At 43.2% G+C, this 25,819-nt stretch overlaps 1 protein-coding gene across 3 annotated transcripts in view; it reads left to right on the plus strand.

Annotated features, from left to right (window-relative positions):
- Window positions 1-1,661: 1,661 nt before the first annotated feature.
- The window catches only part of ZNF385D (zinc finger protein 385D), a 931,599-nt gene continuing 907,441 nt past the window's right edge, over window positions 1,662-25,819 (plus strand). Inside the window, exon 1 of one of the 3 annotated variants that reach the window (XM_070459851.1) lies at window positions 1,662-2,149. In XM_070459851.1, coding sequence (XP_070315952.1) covers window positions 2,044-2,149 — 106 coding nt within the window. In that variant the 5' untranslated portion in view covers window positions 1,662-2,043. The remainder of the gene's footprint in view (window positions 2,150-25,819) is intronic. The other 2 variants (XM_070459850.1, XM_070459849.1) reach the window with 2 other exon arrangements.

Consider the following 25,819-nt stretch of genomic DNA (forward strand, 5'->3'; position numbering starts at 1 on the left):
AGTCTCTCAGTCGTGTCTGACTCTGTGCGACCCCGTGGACTGCAGCGCACCAGGCTCCTCTGTCCATGGGGCTTCCCAGGCAAGAAGACTGGAGTGCGTTGCCATTTCCTCCTCCAGGGGAATCTTCCCAACCCAGGGATCGAACCCTGGTCTCCTGCACTGCAGACAGATTGTTTAACTATTCGTTCATTGCCAAAAAAAAAACAAAAAACATAAAAATAAAACCAAATAAGGTTCCCTTCTTGATGACTCAATTCTTTTTATTTTTTAAGATTGTTTTTTTCATGTGGATCATCTTAAAAGCCTTTATTGAATTTGTTACAATGTTGCTTCTGTTTCGTGTGTTGGTTTTCTGGCTGCAAGTCACGTGTGTTCTTAGCTCCCCACCCGGTTTGGACCTGCAGTCTGTGCCCTGGAAGGGGTGGTGTTAACACTGGACTGCCAGGGAAGGCCACTGACATCTCAGTTCGGTGTCCTGAATTTTTCAGTCCAGACGCAGAACCACAGAGAGCTCTTGAACAAATCACACAATGGCTGCAGCCTGGTAAGCATGTCTCAGAAACGTCTCCTTTGAAATCAAACCTCTTTCACTTCCCGCCAGTGTTCTCACCAGTCCTTCCTCAGGACCCCTTACCGACGGCTTCCGCTGCCTCCCCTTCTTTCTACAGCTCTGACATCATCTGATTCTAGGTCTTATCAACTCATATCAGATCAGTCTTCTAGACTAGCCCTCGAAGGATGTTTCTTAGCATTTCCTTTCTAAACGATGGTGTGTTTGTGGGGTGGTCACTGCTGGCTCCCCTGGTGGCGCAGACAGTAAAGAATCTGCCTGCAATGTGGAGACCTAGGTTTGATCCCTGGGTTGGGAAGATCCCCTGGAAGATAGGATGGCAACCCACTCCAGCATTCTTGCCTGGAGAATCCCATGGACAGAGGAGCCAAAAAGAGTGACGCGGCTGAGCGACTAAGCAGAAAACTGCTGGCTGGTTTTTAGAGCTTCTCTTGAGGAAAGAGTTGCAAGTTACAGTCTTCCTGGACACATTCACTAGTACTAGTAATTATTAAGGACAATAATGAGAGCCTCCACCTGTAGGGCGTTTTATCTTTTTGCACCATTTGGCTTCCACAGCCTCCTAAAATCCCAGGGCAAACACGGAGTGCTTTAATGACCTGTGAGTCCAAGTCATCTTACAAACAGTGGCTCAGCTGAGATCAGAAAGCGGGTTCCTTTAGTTTGTTCCTCCCTGTTTTGTCGCTTAAAACGTGGCCCTTGGATCAGCAGCCTCTGCCTCATAATTAAACACACAGGACCTCCAGCTCCATTCCAGTTCAGTGGGACCTGGATTTGGACTTTAGAGGACTCCTGGGCGATTCCCCCGCACAGTGAAGTTTGGGAAGTACCCCTCCAGGTCCTGGGCCTGGACAACCAAGGATGCGTTTTAACACTCTGTGCCTGGAGTCAGGGAGGGGGAGGCAGGGGGCCAGGAGATTGGGAGCGGAGGAGAGGACGTGTGCCCCTCAGAGGGATGAGCAGGCAGGATTTGTGGAGACAGACGGGGTTCCCTGCGGATCTGCAGTAGCTTCACCCCGTCACTTCGTGTCTGCGCTGAGGGTGGAGGTTAACGACTGAAAGAGCGGGGGAGTGTGGCGGGCTGGGGAAAGGGGAGTGGTCCTCAGGTACCTGCAGGCCACCCCGAGGATAGAGGACCCGAGCGCGCGGGAGGAGAGGCGCGCTCGGCGCCGCGCGGGAGCTCGTCCCCACTGTCTCGTTCCTGGATGCGTCCCTCCGCCCCGCGCTCGCCTCCACTCCACGAGCCGCTCACTCGCTGACAGCCAGCCCCGGCCTCCCGCGCGTTCCTGGCTTCCCCGCGGCTCCCTCGCTCGCTCCCGGGCCCCGGGGCGCACCTGGGCCGGGCCGCGCGGGAGAGAGGCGCGCTGACCGCACCTGCCGCCCGCGCCCGGGGCCGCTCTCCCGGCGCTCCGGGCCGTCCCCCGCCGCCGTGCGCCCCGGGGACCCCACCTCGGCGGCCGCCCCCACCCCCGATGCCTGGGCCGGGGCGCCGGGCTGCGGCCGGCAGGAAGATGAAGGGCTCGGCGGGAGGAAGGAGAGAGAAGCCGCTGGGCTCGCCCCCGGCACCGCCCGGCCCCGGTAAGTTGAGCGCCCGAGCGGCGGCTGGGGAGTTGGCGGGGGTGCGGGGCCAGGCGCCGGGGTGCGCCCTCGCGGGGTGTATTTGTACGCGGTCGCCTGCCTGCCGGGGACCCCCGCCGCCACCCCGTGCCCGCGCCGGCAGTCCCCACGGAGAGGCGACGCGAGTGGGGAGTGCGGAGCTCCAGGGTCTCCGGACACAAAGGCTGCCCAGGACCAGGGCGTCGGGGGCAGCGGAGGGGCGCAGGGGCAGCCTGGCCCGGCCATGGAGCGCGGGCGGGCTCGCCGGGCTGGACGCCGCCGCCCGTCTCCAGCGGGGCGAGCGCGGGGCGCGCTCCCTCCTCGGGCAAGCGGCGAACTTGTTGGGATAAGAGAGCAGCAGGCTGGCTGCCCCTCCGCTGCCTGCCTCTCCCCGTGAGAGGCTGTTGAGGGGCAGGAAGCCTCGCTCCAGGGGCAAGGTTTCGGCTTTCAGAGGGGTGGGGGGCCGAGGTCATATGGGCGCCCCCGGATGGCATCCACCTCCGGGGCCCCGGACGCGGTTAGAAGTGAGCGCGGGGGTCTGCGGTGCCCGGCCACTTCTTGCCTTTTGGGAGAAGTTTTCTCGTGCGTGGAAACTGGGGTCCAGAGGGAAAAGAGCCGCGCCAGAAAGGAGTCCCCCGCGGTGAAAGCCCGGTTCCGGGTCTGCGAGCCTTACGTTTAGACCTGGCCGCATCCTGCGAGTTTCTGGAGGGAAGGCCGTGTCCTCCTTCCGCCCGAGCTCGGCTGGACTAGGGAAGAACCTGCCTTCCTGCATGTTAGCCTCCCCAAGACCTGGAACCCTAAACCGACTTCCGAGGCGCCTTCTGTGTGTGGGTGTGACTGGCGGAGCCTCCAACTGGCGCTTTTCTAGGACAGTCCCGTGCTGCTTTCTGGAAATGCGATGAGGAAATGTTTCTTCTTTTGAGGCAGTTTGCTAGTTGGTCTGTTAAACGTGACTTTCAGTGTCGGCTTCAGTCCGGTTCGCCGTGTCCCCTGCGATCCTCTGAACGGCGTCGGTCCCTCTGGGTTTTCGTGCCACCCCTGCCTTGTCCTGGGTAATTCAGGCCCTGGTCTCTTGTCTCCAAGCGTGAAAGGCAAATGTGGGTCATTTCGAATTATGGAGACTGATGCAGCCCAGCATGGCTGGGTTCTGTTGCAGTTTCTTCTCCTCTCCTTGATGTTCCTCGGAAATGAACTTGCACCCTTCTGGAATGCAGCTAAAATATAGACTGGGGGATAAACACATATCTTGAGTTGATGTATCATCTTAGATTTAAATAAATGACGTTTGGAAACTCTCTGGCATAGGAGAAAGTGACTTGAGCCAAAAGTTAGGACTTCTGGACTATTTTGCTCTGTGACAAAGCGGCCGAAGGCCCTTTGGGGTCACTTAATAGTAATAGTGACATCAACTTTAATAGCGGTAGTAATGACATCTAACATTATTCCCCATCCACTGCACACCAGACTGTGTATTCAAGGCTTTATTGCAGCTGCAAATATCCCAAGAAGGCAGCCCCTTTTCCATCTTCACTTTGTGGGTAAGGAAAAGCAGGCTTCAGAGATAAATTTGGGAAAGGTCCAGAGTCAGTGTTTGGGAACCCAAGACCGCTGGACTCGAGTAGTTCCATTACCAGGACTTCTTTGAGACTCCTTTGAAAAGTGGGAGGACAACCTCTACATTCCAAGTCCCCTGAAAAATTACTCAGGTGATGACAATATCATGGATGGATTCATCCACAGCTATTTCAGATGTATTTTTATTATAACAGGTGTGAAGCTTGTGACTTGAAATCACAGAGAGACAACTGCGTAGCATATATTTAATTGCACCTGCCAGCTCTAGAGAGGTTTAAATGACGAGCTCTTGGTATTTACCTTGATGACAGTCCTTCCTTGAGCCCTGTTATTATCAATCAGTTATAGAACTGTATTATAGCCCTTCTATTAGAAGTATGTGATTTAATATAACATCAAGCATATCTTTGAATGAATCTGTAGCATTATCCTGTGGTCTACCTGGACATTCTCATATTTCAGTCAGCTTATAATTAATGCTCAGATCCTAACAGGATGTTGAATTTAAGAGACACTAACAGCTTGTTTTAAAGTTTCCTCTTTATTTCCAGCAGTATTTCCAAAACAATTACAGCCCCTGCTGTGATTTGCTATTTACTAGGTGTATCAAAAGTTTAATAATGAAACATGTTTGCAATTCAACAGAACAAAGTGTTTCATCCATAATAACAACTCTGGCTAAAAGATTCACGTCTAATTTAGGGTTGTTTTATTTGAAATTTAATTAAGAGGTTGAGTTTCTTATTGCACTGCAAAGCGTATGCAGGTAGCTGAGTACACATCTTGCGTTATTTCTTGTCGTCTCCAACTTTATAAACTCATTGCCTGTGACTTCTTCAGATCAGTTATGTCAATCCCTGTCTAGAGATTTTGAGTTCTGTTTTGTTTTTTAAACTAAGAGCAAGAGCACCGAATAAGATGTGTTTGTTATGTTTCTTCACATAACACATAAGCTGTTGTTATGCTTGTTTGGGGAATAGTGATAAATCACAGATCTGATTTGGCTGTACATATGGAATTTTCAAATAAAAGTGTATCAATCTATTGGGACACTGTGCCATTAATATTTCAGAAGTGGGAGCAGCTTTGGGAAGGAGAGGATCTCTGGGGAAGATCTTTTACTATGTTTCATTGCATTTGCATGGTATCTTAATCTTTTCAAATAAACTGACATTGCAGTGTACCAGTCAACTAATGGTTATTGCCATAGCTTCTCTATTGTTTGAGAGTTAAATTGTATTTTCTAGTAGTAATTTAACATCACATGATATATACATTGTTGTCTTTTGATACAGTTGAAGTCTTAAACACATATTTTGCCTACTGAAAATAATACATTTCTGAATATGTAAGCATTTTATCAGGAGTATAAAAATAGAACCGTAATAACTTGCCTAGAGGTTTTGTTTGTTTTTGAAATAATGAGGTTGTTATAGAGGCTAGCATATTTAACCTTAGAAGTAAAATATTGAAACTAATTATAAACTTGAATTGTTGAATTGCAAAATATTTTATGACAGTGGGAGTCTTATAAATGAGTTAACCTTATAATTGCCTGAACATGTCCTCCTGTGTTTTTAAAATTCAATATTTGCATAGTAAGACTAATCGGTTTTTATATTATCTGGTGATTTGAACAATCAGATATCTGAAAAGTGACTTAAACTCCATAAGCATCAGAGTCACACTGGCATCACAGTTTGAAGAAACTAATATTGGGGAAGGATATGTAATTTTGAATGTTTCAAGAGCTGAGAACTCAAGGTGGATGACACTTCTGAGTTTTTTGACAAGGGCTCTAAAGTGAGAGTTTGAATAAAATGAAGCCCGTAGGTTGACAACCAAGCAAGCACTTAAATAACCTCTTAGGAAACCTAGATCAGCTCAAATCGAGTGCAGGCTGAGAATTCTTAAATATAATTAATCTTTTGAACCAGTGAATAACACATTGTAGATCAATTTTAAAATTCCAGTACATTAAAAATGTATTAATTTGTATCTTCTAGGGCCTACTAAAATTAGCAGTCACTCCCTTTCTGGAATAACCCAGCCTTAACTTTAAAAGAACAACTGCAATGAGAAAGAAATTTGAGGAAACTGAGAGGCTGAGATGAATCAGATCCCTTCACCGTCTTTATTCCATTTTGAATGTAATTTTTAATCCCACCTAGGTAATTCCAGACCACTTTTAGAATTCTGTCCAGGCTGAAGCCTCTCTTACTCCTAACCTGCTGATGGACAGGGAGAGGATGTTAGAACACAGTCCTAGATTGGAAGAGGGACGTCTAGACAACTTAATGGCTTTATTGCATTACCTATAGTGTCATCCAAATAAGCAAGCAGGCAGCACTTCTATATAGGTGTTTTAAGTGAGAAGTTTGCCATGAAGGTGTCCTTACTTTCCTTCCATGCAGTTGTGTAGCCCATATTCAAGCAGTACTCATCTTGGAATATCCTGAGTTTAACCCAATCTGTCTCCATGAGAAGAAAATATATTACAGTTTAGCATTAGAGAAGTCTATTTGAGGATTTCCCCAAGAGTTCCTCATAACATGCGGTCAGATGTTCTCAATTTAGTTTTCATGTGATCTTGTCATGTGTTCTTTTTTATATCTAAAGAGGTATTCACCACTATTTTATAATGTGTTATTAAAATTATTAGAGATTTCTTTCTCCTTTAACAATTTCTCATCTACCCTCAAGAAATGAAAGAAAAGTGAGTGAATGTTCTTATAATATCTTTACTTCCACTTAAACAGAGGAATACACACAAAACTCTAGAAGGCATCTTGAAAAATTGAGATTTTAAATTGCATTTTGTTGAGAACAACTTCTGAGAGTTTAACCTGGGTACCAAATCTATCCAGATCAACAAGAATTTAAAGAACAGAGATTTAAGCGGCTGGATTGATTCTCAGGTGATTACATATTTTACACTCATAGTAAAATATGACATTAAACTCACAGAGACAGAATAGTAGATTAACAAGTAACATTTAAGAGCGTGAACTCAAGAAATAGGATGCCTGGGTTTATCTTCTTGTCTGTTCCTTAAAAGATGTGGGAATTTAATGAGCTTTTTGTACAGCTCTTGGACTCCACGTCCTCATCTATAAAATGGTGATAATGAACAGTCTATCACATAGGTGGATTGAAGGCTTAATGAGATATATATATGTGTGTGTGTGTGTGTGTGTGTGTGTATATACACACACATATATGTGGCTTTAATATTTGAAGCACATATAAAGTGCTTCAAATAGTGTCCAGTACAGAGTGAATTTGCCATTGATGTCAATTGTCTTTAATCATCTTCATATATGTTTCCTGTGACTCCTGAACCAAATGTCCGCCAGCGTGTTAGCTTAAAACATCAGAAATGTATTCTCTCCCAGTTCTGGAGGTCAGAAGCCAGGAATCTGTGTCTCTGGGGCCAGATCAAGGTGTCAGCAAGGCTGTCAGGATGCTCGGGGCGGGTGGGGAGCTGTACCTTGCCTCTTGCAGCTCCCGCGGCTGCAGGTGCTCCGTGGTCTGCGGTCCCCTCGCCCCCCTCGGCCTCTGCCTTCCCACCTCCTTCCCCTCTGGGAGTCTGGCCTCTGTCCGCTTTTCTCTAAGGAAGCTCAAGGACTGCATGTAGGGCCTACGCTAATCCAGGATGATTCCCCATTTTAAGATCCTTAGCTTAATCACATTTGCAAAGACCCTTCTCCCCCATAACATGATATTTTCCAGTTTTAGGGATTAGGGTTTGAAGTAACTGAGAGGAGTGCACGGTATTTTGCCTACAGCAGTCGTCTTCCTCCTATTTTTCTGTGGTGGTAGATGTATGATAAGATAGCAGACCTGACAGAACTAAATTGTGGAAAGTGCAGAAAGGACCGGAAATTTCATGTTACGACAGGTGTGTACACACGGCTGTATTTGAATTGGATCACCAGCAAGGACCTACTGAATAGCACAGGGAACTCTGCTCAGCGTCATGTGGCAGCCTGGATGGGAGGGGTGTTTGGGGGAGAATGGAAACATATATATGTCTGGCTGAGTCCCTTTGCTGTTCACCGGAAACTACCACAACATTGTTAATGGGCTATCGGTTCAGTTAGGTCGCTCAGTCGTGTCCGACTCTTTCCCACCCCATGACTTGCAGCACGCCAGGCCTCCCTGTCCATCACCAACTCCCGGAGTTCACCCAAACCCATGTCCATCGAGTCAGTGATGCCATTCAACCATCTTATCCTCTGTCATCCCCTTCTCCTCTGGCCTTCAATCTTTCCCAGCATCAGAGTCTTTTCCAATGAGTCAGTTCTTCGAATTGGCTGGCCGAAGTATTGGAGTTTCAGCTTCAGCATCAGTCCTTCCAATGAATGTTCAGGACTTAGGTCCTTCAGGATGGACTGGTTGGATCTCCTCACAGCCCAAGGGACTCTCAGGAGTCTTCTCCAACACCACAGTTCAAAACCATCAACTATATATAATCAGCTATACACCAATACAAAATAAAAAGTTAAAAAAATTAAAATAAAGTGTATTGTCTTAATGTTTACATTTAGACCTGATTCTGGACCACAGAGTTCAGGGCATTTGCTTCTTTTCTGTTTGTTGCATTTTCAGTCAGTAGCTGTCTAACGGGTGATCACTATGTGTTTATAGAATGCTTGTGCTGGGGATATAGCCAACAGCAGCAGGAAAAGCAAGAGCCTGGGCTCCTGGGACGTCTGCAGAGTGGGTCCCCCTGGAGCCTTCCAGGCACAGGCCCTCCCCCATAGCCTCTGCTGTTCTCTGAAGTACCCAGATGACGGTATCTCAGTGACGTTTTCAGATGCTGAAAGCCACAACCAAATGGAAGAAATGAGCTACCTGACGATCTGGAGCACATGGTCCCCACCCTTCTGGCACCTAAGGATTGATCGCCATCAAACAATGAGCGAACTGTGCTTGAGCCCACCATAAACCCTGGGATGCCCCCTCTCACCTGGCTTTTACAAAGGCTTTGCCAAATCCCTCCGAGGAGTTCCGGGGGGACTTAGTCGGGCACAGCCCCCCGTTCTCCTTGCCTGGCCCTGCAGTAAATCTTTCTCTGCTCCAGACTCTCACATTTCCATTTGTTTTGTCTCAAAGTTCCTTGCTCACAGGAACTTGCATTTGGTAGCATGTCTAGTGTATAAATAATGCTATTCTACACAACCATTCAACTACACAACACTGTACAACATTATTCTACAAAATCAGTCCTGAATATTCATTGAAAGGACTGATGCTGAAGCTGAAATCCAATACTTTGGCCACCTGTTGCAAAGAGCTGACTCATTGGAAAAGACCCTGATGCTGGGAAAGATTGAGGGTGGGAGGAGAAAGGGACGACAGAGGATGAGATGTTTGGATGGCATCACGGCTCGATGGACATGAGTCTGAGCAAGCTCTGGGAGTTGGTGATGGACAGGGAGGCCTGGCGTGCTACGGTCCATGGGGTCACAAAGAGTCGGACATGCCTGAGCGGCTGAGCTGAGCTGAACTGAACTGATTCTATACAACTGGGCTTCCCTGTGGCTCAGATGGTAAAGAATCTGCCTGCCGTGCGGGAGACCCAGGTTCAATCTCTGGGTCCGGATGATCCCCGGGAGGAGGGGATGACATCCCACTCCAGTATTCTTTTCTTGCCTGGAGAATCCCATGGACAGAGGGGCCTGGAGGGTTACAGTCCATGGGTCGCAGGAGTCAAATGACTGAGTGACCTCACTCTTACGTCACGCTTTCCAGACAAATACTACCTTTAGTGAGTACTTTTATTAAGTATAGTTGGCTCTTTATGTTAGACCTTGAGCTTTTGGGAGCAAAGAATTACTATTAAAGTCACTTTGGACATAAGCAGCCGAGCCAAGGGCTAGCATACACGCGGCCAGGAAGGGACAGCTTTTGCACTCTGCTCCTTCTGATCGTGTTATATATGCCTTGAAATAAAACAGAGAATCAGGAGCCAATTTAACAAAAGAGATAAAAGTAAAAATTTACAGAAAGGAACAATGTCATCAGTCACATAACATAATTAACTAGAAATATCAATTACTAAAATGTTGTGGTGAATTGGACTTTTGGTTTAACTGAGAATTAAGAACTTTTCTTTGGGATTGTTTACTTCTAACAGGCATTAGTTAGTTTTAGGCTTTAGTGAACAGACACTTTATTATTATTATTATTTGGCTGTGCGTCACAGCCTGGGGGAGTTTTGATCTTAGTTCCCTAACCAGAGATCACACATCTGCGGTGGAGGTGCAGATTCTTACCCACCAGACCACCAGGGAAGTCCTTTATTTATTCTTTACCTCTCCCCCACTTTTGCAACCCATGCAGTGTGGAATTGACCATCGTGGCCACTTTTGAGCGTGCAGAGCTGCGGTATTGAGTACCTCCACATGCTGTGCAGTCTCCGCGCCCCCAACCCCGCATACATCTCCAGAGTTCTTTTCTTCTTGTAAAACTAGAACTCTCTCTATACCCATTAACCAGCAGCTCCTCACTCCTCTTTCCCTCCTGCCCCCAGTAACCGCCGTTCTGTCTGTGATTTCAGCCACTCTAAACACTTCGCGTGGGATGGTGCCGGGTTTGTCTCTTTGTAGCCGGCTTATTTCACTTAGCATAGTGTCCTCAAGGTTCATCCAGGTGGTAGCATGTGTCAGAATTACCTTCCTTTTAAGGAAGCAAACATTCCATTGTATGTATAGACTGCCTTTCTCGGGAACTAGCCCATTATTTCTCTGCACTGCATCTTGCTTATCTAGTCATCTGTTGCTGGATGCTTGTGTGGCTTCCTTGCTTAACTTACTGTGAGTGGTGCTGCTGCCTACGCAGGTGTGGAGACGTTTCTTTGAGACTGCGTTCAGGGCCTTTGGAGTATATCCTGAGGTGGGATTGCTGGGTCCTGTGGTCATCCCACTTTAAATTTTTTGAGGACCCACCACAACGTTTTCCTCAGTGCTGTACCATTTTGCATTCTGAGTACACACGGGTTCCAATTTCTCCAAGCCCTGCCCACACTCCTGTTCTGTCACTGGCTTATCCAGAAGCCCGTATCAAAGCCTATTAAGGCATGAGGTGGTGTCTCACAGTAGTCTGAATGTGTGTTTTTCTGATGACTAGTAGGCGGAACATCTTTTTAAGTCCTTCCTGACCATTTACATATCTTCTTTGGAGCAATGTCTGGTCAAGTCATTTGCTTACATTTGAGTTGAGTCGTTTGGTTTTCTGGTTGTTGGCTCAGTGGTAAAGAATCTGCCTGCCAATGCCCGAGAAGAAGGTTCTATCCGTGGGTCGGGAAGATCCCCTGGAGAAGGAAATGGCAGCCCACTCCAATATCCTTTTCTGGGAAGTCCCCATGGACAGAGGAGCCTGGTGGGCTACAGTCCATGGGGTCATAAAAAGTTGAACATGATTAACAGCATGAACAACGACAATGCATTCTGGAACTTAACTCCTGATTAGGCATATAATTTGAAAACATTCCCCATTCTGTGCGTTGCCTTTTCATTCTGGTGATAGTGTCTTTTGATGGACAATTAAAAAAAATTCAGGAAGTCCAATTGGGTTATTTTTTCTTTTGCTTGTTGTTTGTGCCTTTGATGTCATATTGAAGAAACCATTGCCTTTTTTTTTTTTAAACCTTTTTTGTTAAAGGGCTTAAGATGTTTTAAAAGCAATGTAAAATGTTGTTAAATTAAAAAGAAACTAGGATGAGAATGAATAAACTGCAATTATAGACTAAAATATGAGTGATCTACCAAACATGATGTTGACTAACAAAGGCAAGAAACCCTCCCAAAGCATGATTGCATTCTGTAACATTCAAAATGAAGCAAAATGAACTTAATGACACATCATAGTTATTGGTGAGGGATGGGGTAAGGTGCCAAAGCGTTGTTTCCTGATTTGGGTGATGATTACATGGGTCTATTCACTTGTAAAAATTCATCAGTTTGAATATACAATTTATGCACGTCTCTGCATTTGAGTTATACTTCAAAGAATTTAGAAATCAATTAATCACTTGCAAGCTCCTGATAAGAAGAAATTTCCTTAAGAAGACAAAAGATATGGAAGGATACTCCAACCTATGCTCAGAGTATCTGCTGGGAGGATATGGTTCATAAATTTGGCCCCTGTTTTTAAACAACCATCAGACCCATGGAAGCAGATATTGTCAGAATTCCGCCGTTTGGGGAAGAGACCATTTCTCCTACTGAGGCCGAAGATGGATTTTGCTGTGAGTCCTGCTGGAGTGAAGTGAATGGTACAGTGAACTTCCTTGTTCTTTACCTAGGGGAGGCTTTCTTAGGAATCTTTCTTCCAAAACACAGAGCAGTTTAGTGACTGGGGTGCCTTCTGGTCTGGCTTAACTTCAGAGTTTTCAATTTCCAGCAGGGTGGCGCGGCCTTGGACCCCTCAGACAATGCTTTATCAAGTTTGCTCTTTTAATGACACTCTGACTGTGCTTGCTTGCCAGTGAGGTGAGCCCACTTCCTTTGACAAATTCCCCATGCCGATATTCTTTGCGATGAGTTGAAAGCTGGAGCCAGCTGAACTCTTTAGGGAACCTGAGTAAATGGATCCTTTCTAGGAATGGTAAGGGTATCTTTGGGGTAGGAATCGTGGGCACGTCCGTAGTTGCCTAAAGAATTAGTAAGTCAGGTGCAGTGAGTGAACTTGGATTTCTCTTGATAATTCAGTTCTTTATAGATCACCCTGAGCATCAGAAAATGAGAGAATAATAAATATGATATATAATAAATATAATCCCATTATGGTGGAAGCTGTGTTTTATCAGTTTTTCTACCTCCGGAAGTGTTTGTCAGTGCCTTAAGCAAAGTAGGTGTCCCCAAACATTTGTTGAATGAATAAACAAATGCGTTCTACCATGTGATAGCTCTAGAGTACTAAATGGCAACCCACTCCAGTAGTCTTGCCTGGAATCCGTGGACAGAGGTGCTTAGAGGGCCAGTCCACGTGGTCGCAGAGGTGACCGGACTGAGCATGCACACTCAGACACTCACACACACACACACACACAGTAGACACAGAACTTGTAGAAAATTGAGCTAAAGATACACTAAAAATCGCCTTAAATACACCTTAAATACAGTGTGATTTCCCAGATTTTTATGTTTTATCAATGTCTCTCTCTTAAATAAAGGAGTCAGAGCTCAGTTACTATCTAACTGATGATAATTTAGTAGGTTGAGTGAAGTTTTTTAGCATTTCATAAAGAAGAGTTTGACCTGAGGAAATTGCTTTCAGAAGACCATTTTTTCAGTTGCCATGAACTTTGTGAGCACTTTGTATTTATAAAAATTCCTTTTAAATTAGTGGCACGATTCTTAATTATTTATTAATTATAAATTATGTCTGATGCCACTGTATCCTTGTTTGATTCTTCATAAATATAAAAACCAGGACAAGTTAACCTGAAGAGATGATACTGGAAAAAAGAAATGTTTCTCTTTTTGTATAACAAATTACATGTCTTCTTAATTTAAATTTTCAAAGTTAAAGAGAAACTGCTCAGAATTCTGAAGAAGTTAGAAGAAATAATTCCTTTCTTAAAAGATGACCTACTTTAACAAGAGTAAAATTTTCCTAATTAGGATATTTTAGCATGCTTAAGAAAATTTAAGAAAAAGAAATAATATCCAGGACAAGAAAGGTCATCATTACAAGTGATGGGGTTCACATTTCTATGTCCATTTAGAGCACATTTTCTCATCTTTTTTTTTCTTCTAATGCACATATTAAAATGTCGCATTGAAATAATGTTTCACAAAGTACAAAGATGACATGTGAATTTCTCATCAGTTTCTTCTCATCATTAGGTAAGTGTTACCGTTAGCCATATTTACCATTTTTTAAAAGATAAGAACACGAAAGAAAGGCCTTGTGGTTTTATGCAGGGCCAAATGACTCAGAGGTGGTAAGGCTGAGTCGTGAACTAGCCACGTCTGACTCCAAGCCTGAGCTTGCTGGTCCCACGGGAAGAGCTTCCGTCTCTGTCGCATGCCCAGGGAAACAGCTTTGGTGGAGCCTGTCGCACCCTGGGATGATTGACTGGGGGACAGTGATCCTGTGCGAATGGAGTGGAGATGAGAACAATCGGTGAACGGCAGTACTGAAGGAGCAGTAACGGAACTTTAATTTGAAAACTGCTCCGAAATGTACTCCAGGGTAGGCTTTATGACCGTACTCAGTTTCAATGCAGAGATAAACTCATTTCATGCAAACGCTAAAGCGACGTTGAGAGTCATTTGCTGCACCTTGACATGGTCCTTCAGGAAAGTTGTCAGGCCCATTAGTAGGTTTCTCAGTTGATTAGGCTAATTCGGTACTCCAAAAGGCATCTTTCTATAAATTAATGCTGCCTGTTACGTTCTGATTACACCAAGTTGCTTGCTTGCCATGCCCACGTCTGAAGGTTGTGTTTCTGCGTTCTTCTGCTTTCCCCACCACTGGCTTTCCCCTTGGTCTTGCCACGTGAGAATGGTGAATCATCTTGTCCATTAGCTGAGTCTGGAAAGTCTGTTACTCAATGCATTTCTTTTAACCCCATCCCTGTGATAATTTGAAACCTGGCAATTTAACCACTTTCCCAAATGTGTTTGTAATAAAAAAACAAAACAAAAAACTAGTTTTGTTTAGAGTAGCAAAAGGCTGCAATTTGTTTTTATCTTTCTACATCAAATGCACTGTTTTAATCATTGACATCATATGTTTCAGAATAATAAAAGATTTAAGGTAAGAAGAGCTAGTGATCTCTAGAGGGGTGGCATAATCAAATACTATTAGAAGGCTCTCAGTTTTTCTAACCTGAAGGAAACAGAAATGGGCCAAGTGAGTGATTGATCCCCCTGCTTAGAAGAGTCTCCTAAAAATGCATGGTTACTTGTTTCTCTTTCAGGAATTCCCACTCAAAGAGAGTCAGATGTTAAAGTGGAAGTGTTCTTTATTTCTAACAGTGAAAATGCTAAGTGAATAGAGGGACCTGATGGCTATCTAGACTGTAGCCTCCCAATGCAGCATGCCTTCCACATGCCCTCCGGTAAACAGGGATGACTAGCGCATTGGTATCTGTTCCATTGTGAAATAATTTTTGAGATTTCATGTCATTGCTTTGTCATTAGAATAAATAGCAATAAATCTGGGGAGCTGGCTCTCACTTGAGGAGTCAATAAATAGAGTCTAGTAAATGAGGATGGTAAAGTTATAGGAATTTGGTGGATTGCCGTAATGCGGATAGAGAATGTGGGGAAGTGTGATCTGCAGGAGGCTGCCATGTGCTGTGCAGTACTTCTTGTGTCTGAAACTAGACTTGTGGTACTGATTCCATGAATACGGCTGTGTGTGTGTGTGTGTGTGTGTGTGTGATGTGTGTCTACAAACTAAAGTAGTTTAGAAGTCATTGAAAGATTAATTTGAGGATGGCTTGGCATTCTTTTGTGGAAAATAGTAAAAGAGGTTTGGTCCAAAATAATAAAATCATCAGGACTGGTTTTGAAGAAAGAAATCATGCTTTGAAAATAGTCAGGCAAAGTCTGGGCTTCCCAAGTAGCTCAGTGGTGGAGAATCTGCCTGCAGTGCAGGTGACCTGGGTTCGATCCCTGGGCTGGGAAGATGCCCTGGAGAAGGAAATGGCCCCCCATTCCGGTATTCTTGCCTGGGAAATCCCATGGACAGAGGAGTCTGGTGGGCTACAGTCCATGGGGTGGCAGAGAGTCAGACATGACAGCGACTCACACACACACACAGAGCAAAGGTTGATTTGACTCCTGTTTTGTTGGTTCCTGGAACTTTTCAGGAAGTGAAACAGGCTGTGGGAGTTCAGCTGTGAAGACTTGCCAGGATGACACTGGGAATAGCCCCGCAAAGAGACATTTCTGCAGGCGGTCAGGCGCTGGGACTTTAATAATCACGGTCATCCCAGACTCTCTTTCATCATTCTGTTTGTCCTTTTGCCTTCCATTCAAGTAAAAAAGATGGTCCCATAAGCAATTTTGAGAACTGAAACCTACCTTAAAAATGCCCTTTTCTTAAAAACTATGCTGCCTTTAATACATGCAGCTAATCATCTCTTATAGCCCATGAAAACAAATAAGTCATATGGCCAAGCATCATAAATGATATGATACATTGGTTTGCTTACACATGACTCATGACTAATTTCCATAGCAGGGAGAGATTTGCTGTCTCTCTAGGGCATCATCTCCTGTCATTTCTCCTGGAATTCCCGCTGTCATCTCATACTGAGTTGATCGTTTCCTTCCAGAATTCAGCTTCGCTTCTTTCTGACCTGACTCTTTCAATGCCAGCACTGGTTTCTCAGAGTTTAACTATTTCTGTGCATTTAAACAGCAGATACCAACCTTGACTTAGGCTGCTTTGCAATGATTGCTTTATTATTGTCATACGTTAAGGATCATGGGAACCAAGCAAAGGTCCTGAAGTTAATTAGTATTGTTACATTTATTTTTCATACCTCATGATTGCTAAGACGAAAACTAAATTCCATCAATATGCCCAGGGTAGCAGAATATCTGCAAATATTCCGGAAAATTTAGCTTTATTTTTGAGGAAAATACAAAAGCTGTCTATTTTATTTTTCCTTCCTTTAAAAGGCTAATACCAGCTCATTTTTAAGGATGTATTGAAAGAAAAAAATCTTGGAAGTTGCATGTTAACATTTCTGTGTATGTTTAAGTGAGTTGAATCAGTTGCAGTCCCTTTGTAGCATTGCCCAATGAGAGTAAACTAAAAATGACCACTTTGAGAAGTCATTCCACAATTATATTTTTATGTTGTTCCCAATTGCTAAGTCAAAATAGCCAACCATAGTTTTAGACTTTTCTCATCCAGGGAGTCAAAGCATCACATTTTTTTTGTTGAATGATAGAAAGAGGTCATCTGCTTGCATTATTTTGGGTGTGGGCCTGAATTTTAACCAGCTGGCTTGGAGGATAATGCCATCGAGTCATTCAGTCACATAGTTGATTCTAGTAACCGAAGAGATGAGTGTTTGCTTGGCCCTTTAAAATTTCGCTCCAGCTGGACATCGTTTCCGCTGCCGTTCGTCTATGCTCCCGCTCCCCTTTCATGTAGTGCCTGCCCGATGTGGTCCTTCATGTCAAGTCTCCTGTCCAGTGCTGCTCCTGTATTCAGAATGTGATCTGGGTTCAGCTTCTCAGATGAAATAGAGACCCTTAGACAAGCACATCTTCCAACGTTCTTTCTCTTATCTCCCATCGCAACTTGACTCGCAACCATCCAGATCACATCTCTATCACAGGAGGATTTCCACCTCGACCCTCGCTCACCTATTTCATGTCACATTTCCCCCCGATGCCCCTGAGACCCTTCATCCATCCCCCACTCTCTCTCTTAAACCTTACTCTCTCTTTCTATCTGACCTGCCTCCAGACCTGCTCACCTCTTCTTGTTATGAAGAATAGCTTCCTTTGAGCAGTTGTCCTAAATTTCCCTTTGGCATCATGGTCAGACTTTAAAAGGACAGCCTCCATGCCTTCCCTTCATTTTCTCACCTTGATTTGTCATGCTTCTGAGACAATTTTCAATGATCACGCATGAACTTTGTGTCAAATCCAAAGGTCTTCTCAGTATCATTTCTTCTTGAACATGCTGAAATATTTGATGCCACTGGCTGTCCCTGTTTTTCATTCAGCAGTGCTGATTGAGCACCCGATACTGTATAAGGTTACAAATTACAAATCTTAGAAATATAGATGAGATTCAACATTTTATTTCTGGGAACTCAAAGCTAACTGAAAAAGGAGGCAAGAAACCACTTAGAATATGGCATATCCAATGCAATCGTGGTTTAATTGATTTCCTAGTATTTTGTCTTTTCTTACCAATCGTCTGGAAGGATTGCAGTTCTCCACCCCCTTGAATTTAGGTTATGACATGTTACCTGCTGTGGTTGAGAACGTGTGAATGGAAGTCATGTGTCACTCTCTGGCAGAAGACATTAAAGCTGGTAGGTGGTTTGTTAGGTTCATGGAGACCAAAGGTGTTTTGGATGGTAGAGGCTTTGGTAGCTGTGATCCTGAGCCAGGATATGTTGGAATGGAGGCTTGCTGACCTAGGATGAACATGTTTTATGAGCAAGAAGCCAGTCTTTGCCTCTTTGAGACACTGGGATTTGGGGATTTTTGTTACTGCAGCATAGCACAGCATATTCTAACTGATACTGTGCTGTATGGTAATATAAGTACTATGAAAATGCAGCTTTACTCGATGGCCCAAAGTCACCTTAAAACTGACCATATTTTTAAAAAGTTATTAAGAACATGAAAGTAATTTTTAGGCAGTAAGTGAATTTAGTTTGACTTGCATCTAAATAAAAGGTAATAGAGGGTCAGTGAGAAAATTAATCCATAACCAACTACATATATTTCTTAACATACTTGTTATTGTAATTCAGGGCTGCTCTGAAGTTGGTATTTCCTCCTTTATAAAACTTCTTGAAACTTATAAAACATTTCGAGTTCATTTAGCAATTTGGGGATAATGATATGCTTTGGTCTATTTTTCTTCCTATCTGAAGGCTTCATTGTGTTAAGACTGGAAGAGTACTGTGTAATTATGTGTGTGAGCTTCTTGATAATCTCAGTGATGGAATTTTCTTTTTATGTGCTTGTGCTTATTCCTGCACTTTTCATATGATTAATATTCTCACAATAGTGTGGGTCCTGTTCTGACTCGCTGTCTCACTCCTTGCACATTCCAAAGAACACATTGTCTGGAGAGTAAATGTTTTGCTCACCTAATGATCGACTCTGATTTTGTTGCCCCTCTTGATATTTTATATCATTTTCCCTCTCTTTTAAATATTTTACCAAAGACTTGCTTTGTAATATGTACAATTATATGTAATCGAGGATAACCTTGAATTGACTAGACTCAGAAATAATATCCCAATGCAATAGCCTTATCTTTGATTTGTGCCTGTAGATGTTATATATTCCTCTGTCCTTATATATTAAGGAATTAAGCTATAGCAATCCTCTGTCTGTCTGTCTGTCTATCCATCCAGCCATCTTTTTTGTCTGTATATCCATTCATCCATGTATCCATTCCAGAAAAGTTGGACATGACATAGTGAATAAACAACAATCTATTTATCCATCTGTCTATCTACCTATTTGTCTAAACTTATTTTGATTTTTGCAACCATATCTTTACATTTTGCTGAGCTCTTAGCTTTATAATTGGTTGGGAAACAGAATTCTAGCATAGAAGGCCTTGTTGTTGTTGTTCTGGCTCTGTGATCTCGTGGACGGCAGCACACCAGGCCTCCCTGTCCTTCACCATCTCCTGGAGCTTGTCAAACTCATGTCCATTGAGTCGGTGATGCCAACCAACCATCCAACCATCTCATCCTCTGTCGTCCTCTTCTCCTCCTGCCCTCAATCTTTCCCAGCATCAGGGTCTTTTCAAATGAGTTGGTTCTTCATATCAGGTGCTCAAAGTATTGGAGCTCCAGCATCTGTCCTTCCAGTGAATGTTCAGAGTTGATTTCCTTTAGGATGGACTGGTTGGATCTCCTTGCAGTCCAAGGGACTCTCAAGAGTCTTCTCCAACACCACAGTTCAAAGCATCAATTCTTTGGTGCTCAGCCTTCTTTGTGGTCCTACTCTCACACCCATACTGGGTAAGTATTATGACAGGAGTCTCCGTGGCCACAAGGAAAGTACACTATTGTGTTCGGCCTCTCTTCTGTTCATCTCCTCTGCCTTATCTGTGTACTGCTCCACCTCCAAGTGCCCCATGTAAAACTCTGTCTTTAAGAAATAAAGCGGATTCTGTAAGAAAAATCACACAAAGATAACACTCAAAACAGCAATGTATGTGATCTTCTGCATGCCATATTTATCAAACTGTACCTGCTCTGCTGTGGCTATTTCACGCGTAGACCATCTTACACATGCTCAATAATCAAGAAAAACAGGACATCTCTGATGTATACCACAGATACTTCTGTTACACAGCATTTTCCCAATTCAATCTCTCAATTTCCACCTTCAGCTAGTTTGTGGAATGCAGAGTAATTCAATCTCAGACTGATGAGAACATACACAAGCACTCTACACAGAACCTATATATCCACAGATGAAAACTTTTAATTTTTCCACTACATTTTTATTACATGTTTGTTCTTGGAAAAGAAGTAGCCTACAGGTAGAAAATATAAATAATATTGAAAGGATAATACAGAGCATTTATTGAGATATATGTCCATTTGTGGTAGTATAGTTTTTCATATGTCATAGCTTCTGTACTTTGTGATTGAAAGTATATTTTTTAACAGGCTTTATGCTTAAATTTGTGATATACGGTCATATACAGAGTGTACTAAACTTTTATTTTTGTTCCTTGGGTTGAGGACTAATGAATGATCTTTTCTCATACTCTGTAAGTAATACAAAGTCCTTATACATTTTGTTCATTGTTCAGTCACAGTTGTGTTCGACTCTTTGTGACCCCATGGCTGCAGCACGCCAGGCATCCCTGTCCTTCACCGTCTCCCGGAGCTTGCACAAACTCATGTTCATCGAGTCGGTGATGCCGTCCAAGCATCCTGTCCTCTGTTGTCCCCTTCTCCTCCTGCCCTCAATCTTTCCCAGCTTCAGAGACTTTTGGGTCAGTTCTTCAAATCAGATGGCCAAAGTATTGGAGCTTCAGCATCAGTCCTTCCAATGTATATCCAGGACTGATCTCCTTCGGGATGGACTAGTTGGATCTCCTTGCAGTCCCAGGGACTCTCAGGAGCCTTCTCCAGCACCACGGTTCAGAAGCATCAGTTCTTGGGCGCTCAGCCTTTGTTATGGTCCAGCTCTCACGTCCACACGTGACCACTGGTCAGTCAATCCATGGCTTTGACTACACAGGCCTTTGTCAGCAAAGTAATCTCTCTGCTTTTTAATATACTTTCTAGGTTGGTCATAGCTTTTCTTCCAAGGAGCAAGCGTCCTTTAATTTCACGGCTGCAGTCACTAACCACAGTGATTTCGGAGCCCAAGGAAATCAAGTCTCTCACTGTTTCCATTGTTTTCCTGTCTATATGCCATGAAGTGATGGGACTGGATGCCATGATCTTCATTATTTGAATGCTGAGTTTTAAGCTAGCTTTTTCACTCTCCACTTTCACTTTCATCAAGAGGTTCTTCAGTTCCTCTTCATTTTCTGCGATAAGGGTGGTGTCATCGGCATATCTGAGATTATTGATATTTCTCCCAGCAATCCTGATTCCTACTTCTGCTTCATCCAGCCTGGCGTTTCTCATGGTGTACTCTGCATATAAGTTAAGTAAGCAGGGTGACAATATACAGCTTTGACGTACTCCTTTCCCAATTTGGAACCAGTCTGTTGTTCCATGTCCAGTTCTAACTGTTGCTTCTTGATCTGCATACATATGTCACAGGAGGCAGATCAGGTGGTCTGGTATTCCCATCTCTTTAATAATTTTCCAGAGTTTGCTGTGATTCACATAAAGGTTTTGGTATAATCAATGAAGCAGATGTAGATGTTTTTCTGAAATTCTCTTGCCTTTTCTGTGATCCACACGGACATTGACAATTTGATGCCTTTTCTAAACCCGGCTTGAACATCTTTAAGTTCTTGGTTCACATACTCTTGAAGCCTAGCCTAGTGAATTTTGAGCATTACTTTGCCAGCATTTGAGATGAGTGCTATTGTGCAGTAGTTTGAACATTCTTTGGCATTGCCTTTCTTTGGGATTGGAATGAATACATAATACATTTTACCTTTCCTTGAGATTGGAATGAATACATAATACCTTTTAGCTTGCTTCATATTTGATTTTGACTTTCTTGAGGGTTTTGAAAATTTTACCTGGAAATTTTTAAAATGAAGGATATTTTTCTTCATCAGATTACTAATACTGTCTAGACTTTTCCTAATTTCTTATAATCCATTTCCTATTCCATCTGTAAGTTTTCATGAGACTCATTGACTTCTTGGTCTTAGTTGCTTTCTAGACCTCTTAAACTGCTGCCACTCTGAGATTTTATTTCTTTTTTGTACACTCTGTTTTCTATTCCTTATATCCTGTATCATCATTTGCCTGCTCCTTACTATCATTTTATTGGAATATTTAACAACTTAGAAATGATGTATATGAAGTAAAATACACCTGAGTCTTTGCAAGCCTTGACAACATATATCTAAAATTTAAAACTGTGTTGTTAGAACTCTGCTTCAGTTTTAAAACATGAAACAAAATATGTATGTCATTAGCAATAACAAATGTATGTTTTTTTCTAAAATACATTTACTTAATGAAAATATTACAGTATACACACACATACTTAATCATAAGTTCATAGATGCAACATTTTTTGCAGGACAATTGGAGACTACATAAAGAACCTCAACATACAACATGATGAGGTTCATAAAGTCGCCAAAATGCGTGACGATGAATGCAATTGTGTAGGAGTTTGAACATTCAAAAGGCGCGATGAGTTGTTGGGGCAAGGAATAGTGACTTTATTTGGAAAGCAGGCAGACCTAGAAGATGGTGGACTGGTGTCCCATAAAGCCATCTTCCCTGAGTTAGAGTTCAGGTTTCTTGTATAGTAAAAGGGTTGGTGGTGTGGTGGTTATTGCAAACTTCTTGGTGCAGGAATCCTTGTTCCTACTGCTGCCCTTGTAGGTCAGGTGACCATGTTCCTGTAAATCTCTGACAAGACAAATGTTATTCTCTGTTCTGCAACCTTTTATCTCTGTATCAGTGTTCCCCAACTTTTTTTGCCATCAGGGAACAGTTTCTTGGAAGACCATTTTTTCACAGACCAGGAGGATGTGAGCGATGGGGAGCAGGTGTAAATACAGATGAAGTTTTGCTTGCTCTCTGGCCCTCAACACCTTCTGCGCGGCCCAGTTCCTAACAGGCCATGGACCATGGCCCAGTGGGTGTGGACCCCTGCTCTGCATGAATGGAATGTCCCCTTAAGGGTCAGAGCCTGGAGGATGGGCTCTCCCATACATTTCAGGCTATAGGCAACTCTCGTAACTTCAAGCAAAGACAATAGAATACAAGGGTTAAAGTAAAAGGAATGGGTTCGATATGGAGTCAGCTTTGTTCTTCCCTACTACACTGCAGTAAATCAGGGAAGAGTGATTGTGACTCGTATGTGAGTGGCTGAGCCACTGACCTGGATTGGGCGTGGGTATGGTCCAGGAGGCTGGTGGAGCTCAGCCCAGGGGTGTTGAGCGAAGAGCCTCTGTCTCCACCATCACTGTAGCACAGGTGAGCACATCTGCGTGGAAAGAGACCCCTCCACTGGGTGCGGAGACCCCAGCAGCAAGCGGCCGTGGCGGGACCGAAGGCTCGTGGGTTGGGTAAGACCAGACCTCCACGCTGGGGAAGAGCTGGAGGTGGTGGGAGTGCGTGTAGAAACTCACGGAAGAATCTATAAGCTCACTATTGATTTGTGAGATTTTTCAAATAAAGAACAATTGCAGGAGATGACAGTCAAGTCTCCAGGGGCTGGCACAGCAGGAAGCATCTTCCTTTTCTTTCTACCTCGTCTTCAGTAGGATAAGGAAGTTTTCTAGGGTGGGGGTGGGGGACAAGAGTCGTGACATCAAATGAGTCTTCCTGTTAAAAGAGGAAAGCTTTTCACCAAATATGAGGCTGAAATTTGAAAATGGATATGAGAGACTCTTGATAACTAAAAAGGACTCACAGAGTATAGAATTAGGCTGAAATGTTGTTAGGGAAGCCTGTTACCTTATGGAAAAGGAGACTTCAACAGCAAATATTTGGTAGCAGTTTTTAGAAAACCATGTTTACCCCTGAACTTTTACTGATTGGATATCTGGACTGAATGAGTGGTTCAGATTTTATACAGTTTGAAATTGCATCCTTAAGATCTGAGACATTGTTACATAGCTTTTTAAAACTTTTTTTTTAACTGTTGACCAGTTTTAGTCCTTATTGAATTTGTTACAACATTGCTTCTCTTTCATGTTTTGTTATTTGGCTGCAAGGCAAGTGGGATCTTATGTCCCCAACCTAGGGATCGAATCTGCATCCCTGCATTGGAAGGCAAAGTCCTAACCACCGGGCTGCCAGGGACGTCCCTATAAATATTTAGTGACAGAAAATTGTATAGAACTGGTTCATGCCTGTGTCCTCATCAAGTCAAGATGAAGCCACTCCTCTAAAAATTTGTTAGGAAGTAGTTATATTGCAGGAATCAAAGGTCCAAAGATCGTTTGATTTGGTATCCAAGGATCTTAAGACAGTGCTCCCATCTGGGCTGTGAAATACACTTCTCGCCTTGGAAAATGCAAGCCTTGGTGACACCATATCACACACAGAGGTAGGATCGCATGTCATTGTGAACACGGGGGCTCTGCCAACTTCAGTGGACACAAGCTGTCACCAATGCTTAGCAACACTTTGGTGAACTCTGGTCATCTACATGCATGCATGCTAAGTCTCTTCAGTTGTATCTGACTCTTTGTGACCCTAAGGACTATAGCCTGCCAGCCTCCTCTGTGTATGGGATTCTCCAGGGAAGGAGACTGGAGTGGGTTGCCATTCCCCCCTCCCGGGGATCTTCCCAACCCAGGGATTGAACCTGTGTCTCTTAGGTCTCCTGAATTGGCAGGCATGTTTCTTACCACTAGTGGCACCTGGGAAGCCCCTAATCATCTATATAGTTAAATATTTTCATAAGCTTTTTTGATGAGGAATAAAAGGAAATTTCATAATGGATTTTTAAGTGGGAAACTGGTAACTTTTGTCCCATTTCTTTCTACTTCAGTTGTTATTTTATATATGCCAGGAAAAGTAGGGATCATAAATTCCCACCTATTTGAGGTTATTACATACAGATTTCTCAGCCTTGCAGGGAGAAAGCAAGTCTGTGATATCCATTGTGCTGTGAATGGTTTATTTCTTGCTTCTGTGGAAAGGTCTGTAGCTGGATCAGAGAAGGAAACTCGCACACATTCCTTTTCTTTGGCTGCGTGAACAATATGAGGTAATGATACAAAATATATGTAAAAGAAAGCCCCACGTAAGGATCAGAGAGAAGAGGACAAGCGATTCTTTCTCTTCCATTTGGCACCATTTTCATTCCATATTGGGAGGAAAACTAGCTTAAATTTCCCCCTCACACTCAACCTGAGTTTTGAATTGCTTTTTTTTTTTTTGGTAGAGAGAGAAGCAGTTTAGATCTTTGGGTCATGAATTCTGTGAACTCCATAATTGTGCCCTTACTTGGGATCTGTTTTGAAGCTATGAGTTAATCTTAAATGGACTTTGTGCTGATGGTTATTTATTTCTTAGACTACTATCATTTCTCACTGTTGGCCTGTTCACATGGGATTGGATTTTCATCTTACTTTCATCCTCTGGAGTTCTTGGATGTATTTGTGTTTGAAGCAACTTAGATAAGGCAAGTATACTACTTATACTGCAGCTTGCTATGTAGACATCTAATTCAGAAATTTGAAATACAGCATCAAGTCAATGACCCTTAACATATTTTTCAGCCAGTTTGGCCAACTGATATAGCAATTGTGCTTGTTAACTTTTAGTAATTATATTTCTTGTGTCTAAGCATCGCTTGTCTTTGAACAAACTGCTCATTTATGAAACATGGAATCTTCTGGAAGGTTCTCAAAAAGAGAACTCAAGAAGAGTCCAAGGATAAACCGTAGGTGAGAGTGATAATGCTGTGCTTTGTAGGTGAGGAGTTTGGTCGACCCTCGGAACTTTAGAGTAGTGTATTCATTTAGAAAAGCAAAGTTGCTGTTTTTGTGTCAGCTAAATAGGTCTGGATACTTTACATTCCTTTTATATAACCTGGGTGGTTATTTTATCAGGCTAATTACTTTTTTAATTAAACTTTTTTACTTTGAGATAATTGTAGCTACACGTGCACTTGGAAGAAATAATACTAATTACTTTTGCTGATGCCAGCATAGCATTGTGGGTAAAGTAGGTGCTGAATCTGAGAGAAAGAGGTCTGCTGAACCTGATCTGAC

The sequence above is a fragment of the Odocoileus virginianus genome, chromosome 32 (assembly GCF_023699985.2).
Source record: "Odocoileus virginianus isolate 20LAN1187 ecotype Illinois chromosome 32, Ovbor_1.2, whole genome shotgun sequence".
NCBI lineage: Eukaryota > Metazoa > Chordata > Mammalia > Artiodactyla > Cervidae > Odocoileus > Odocoileus virginianus.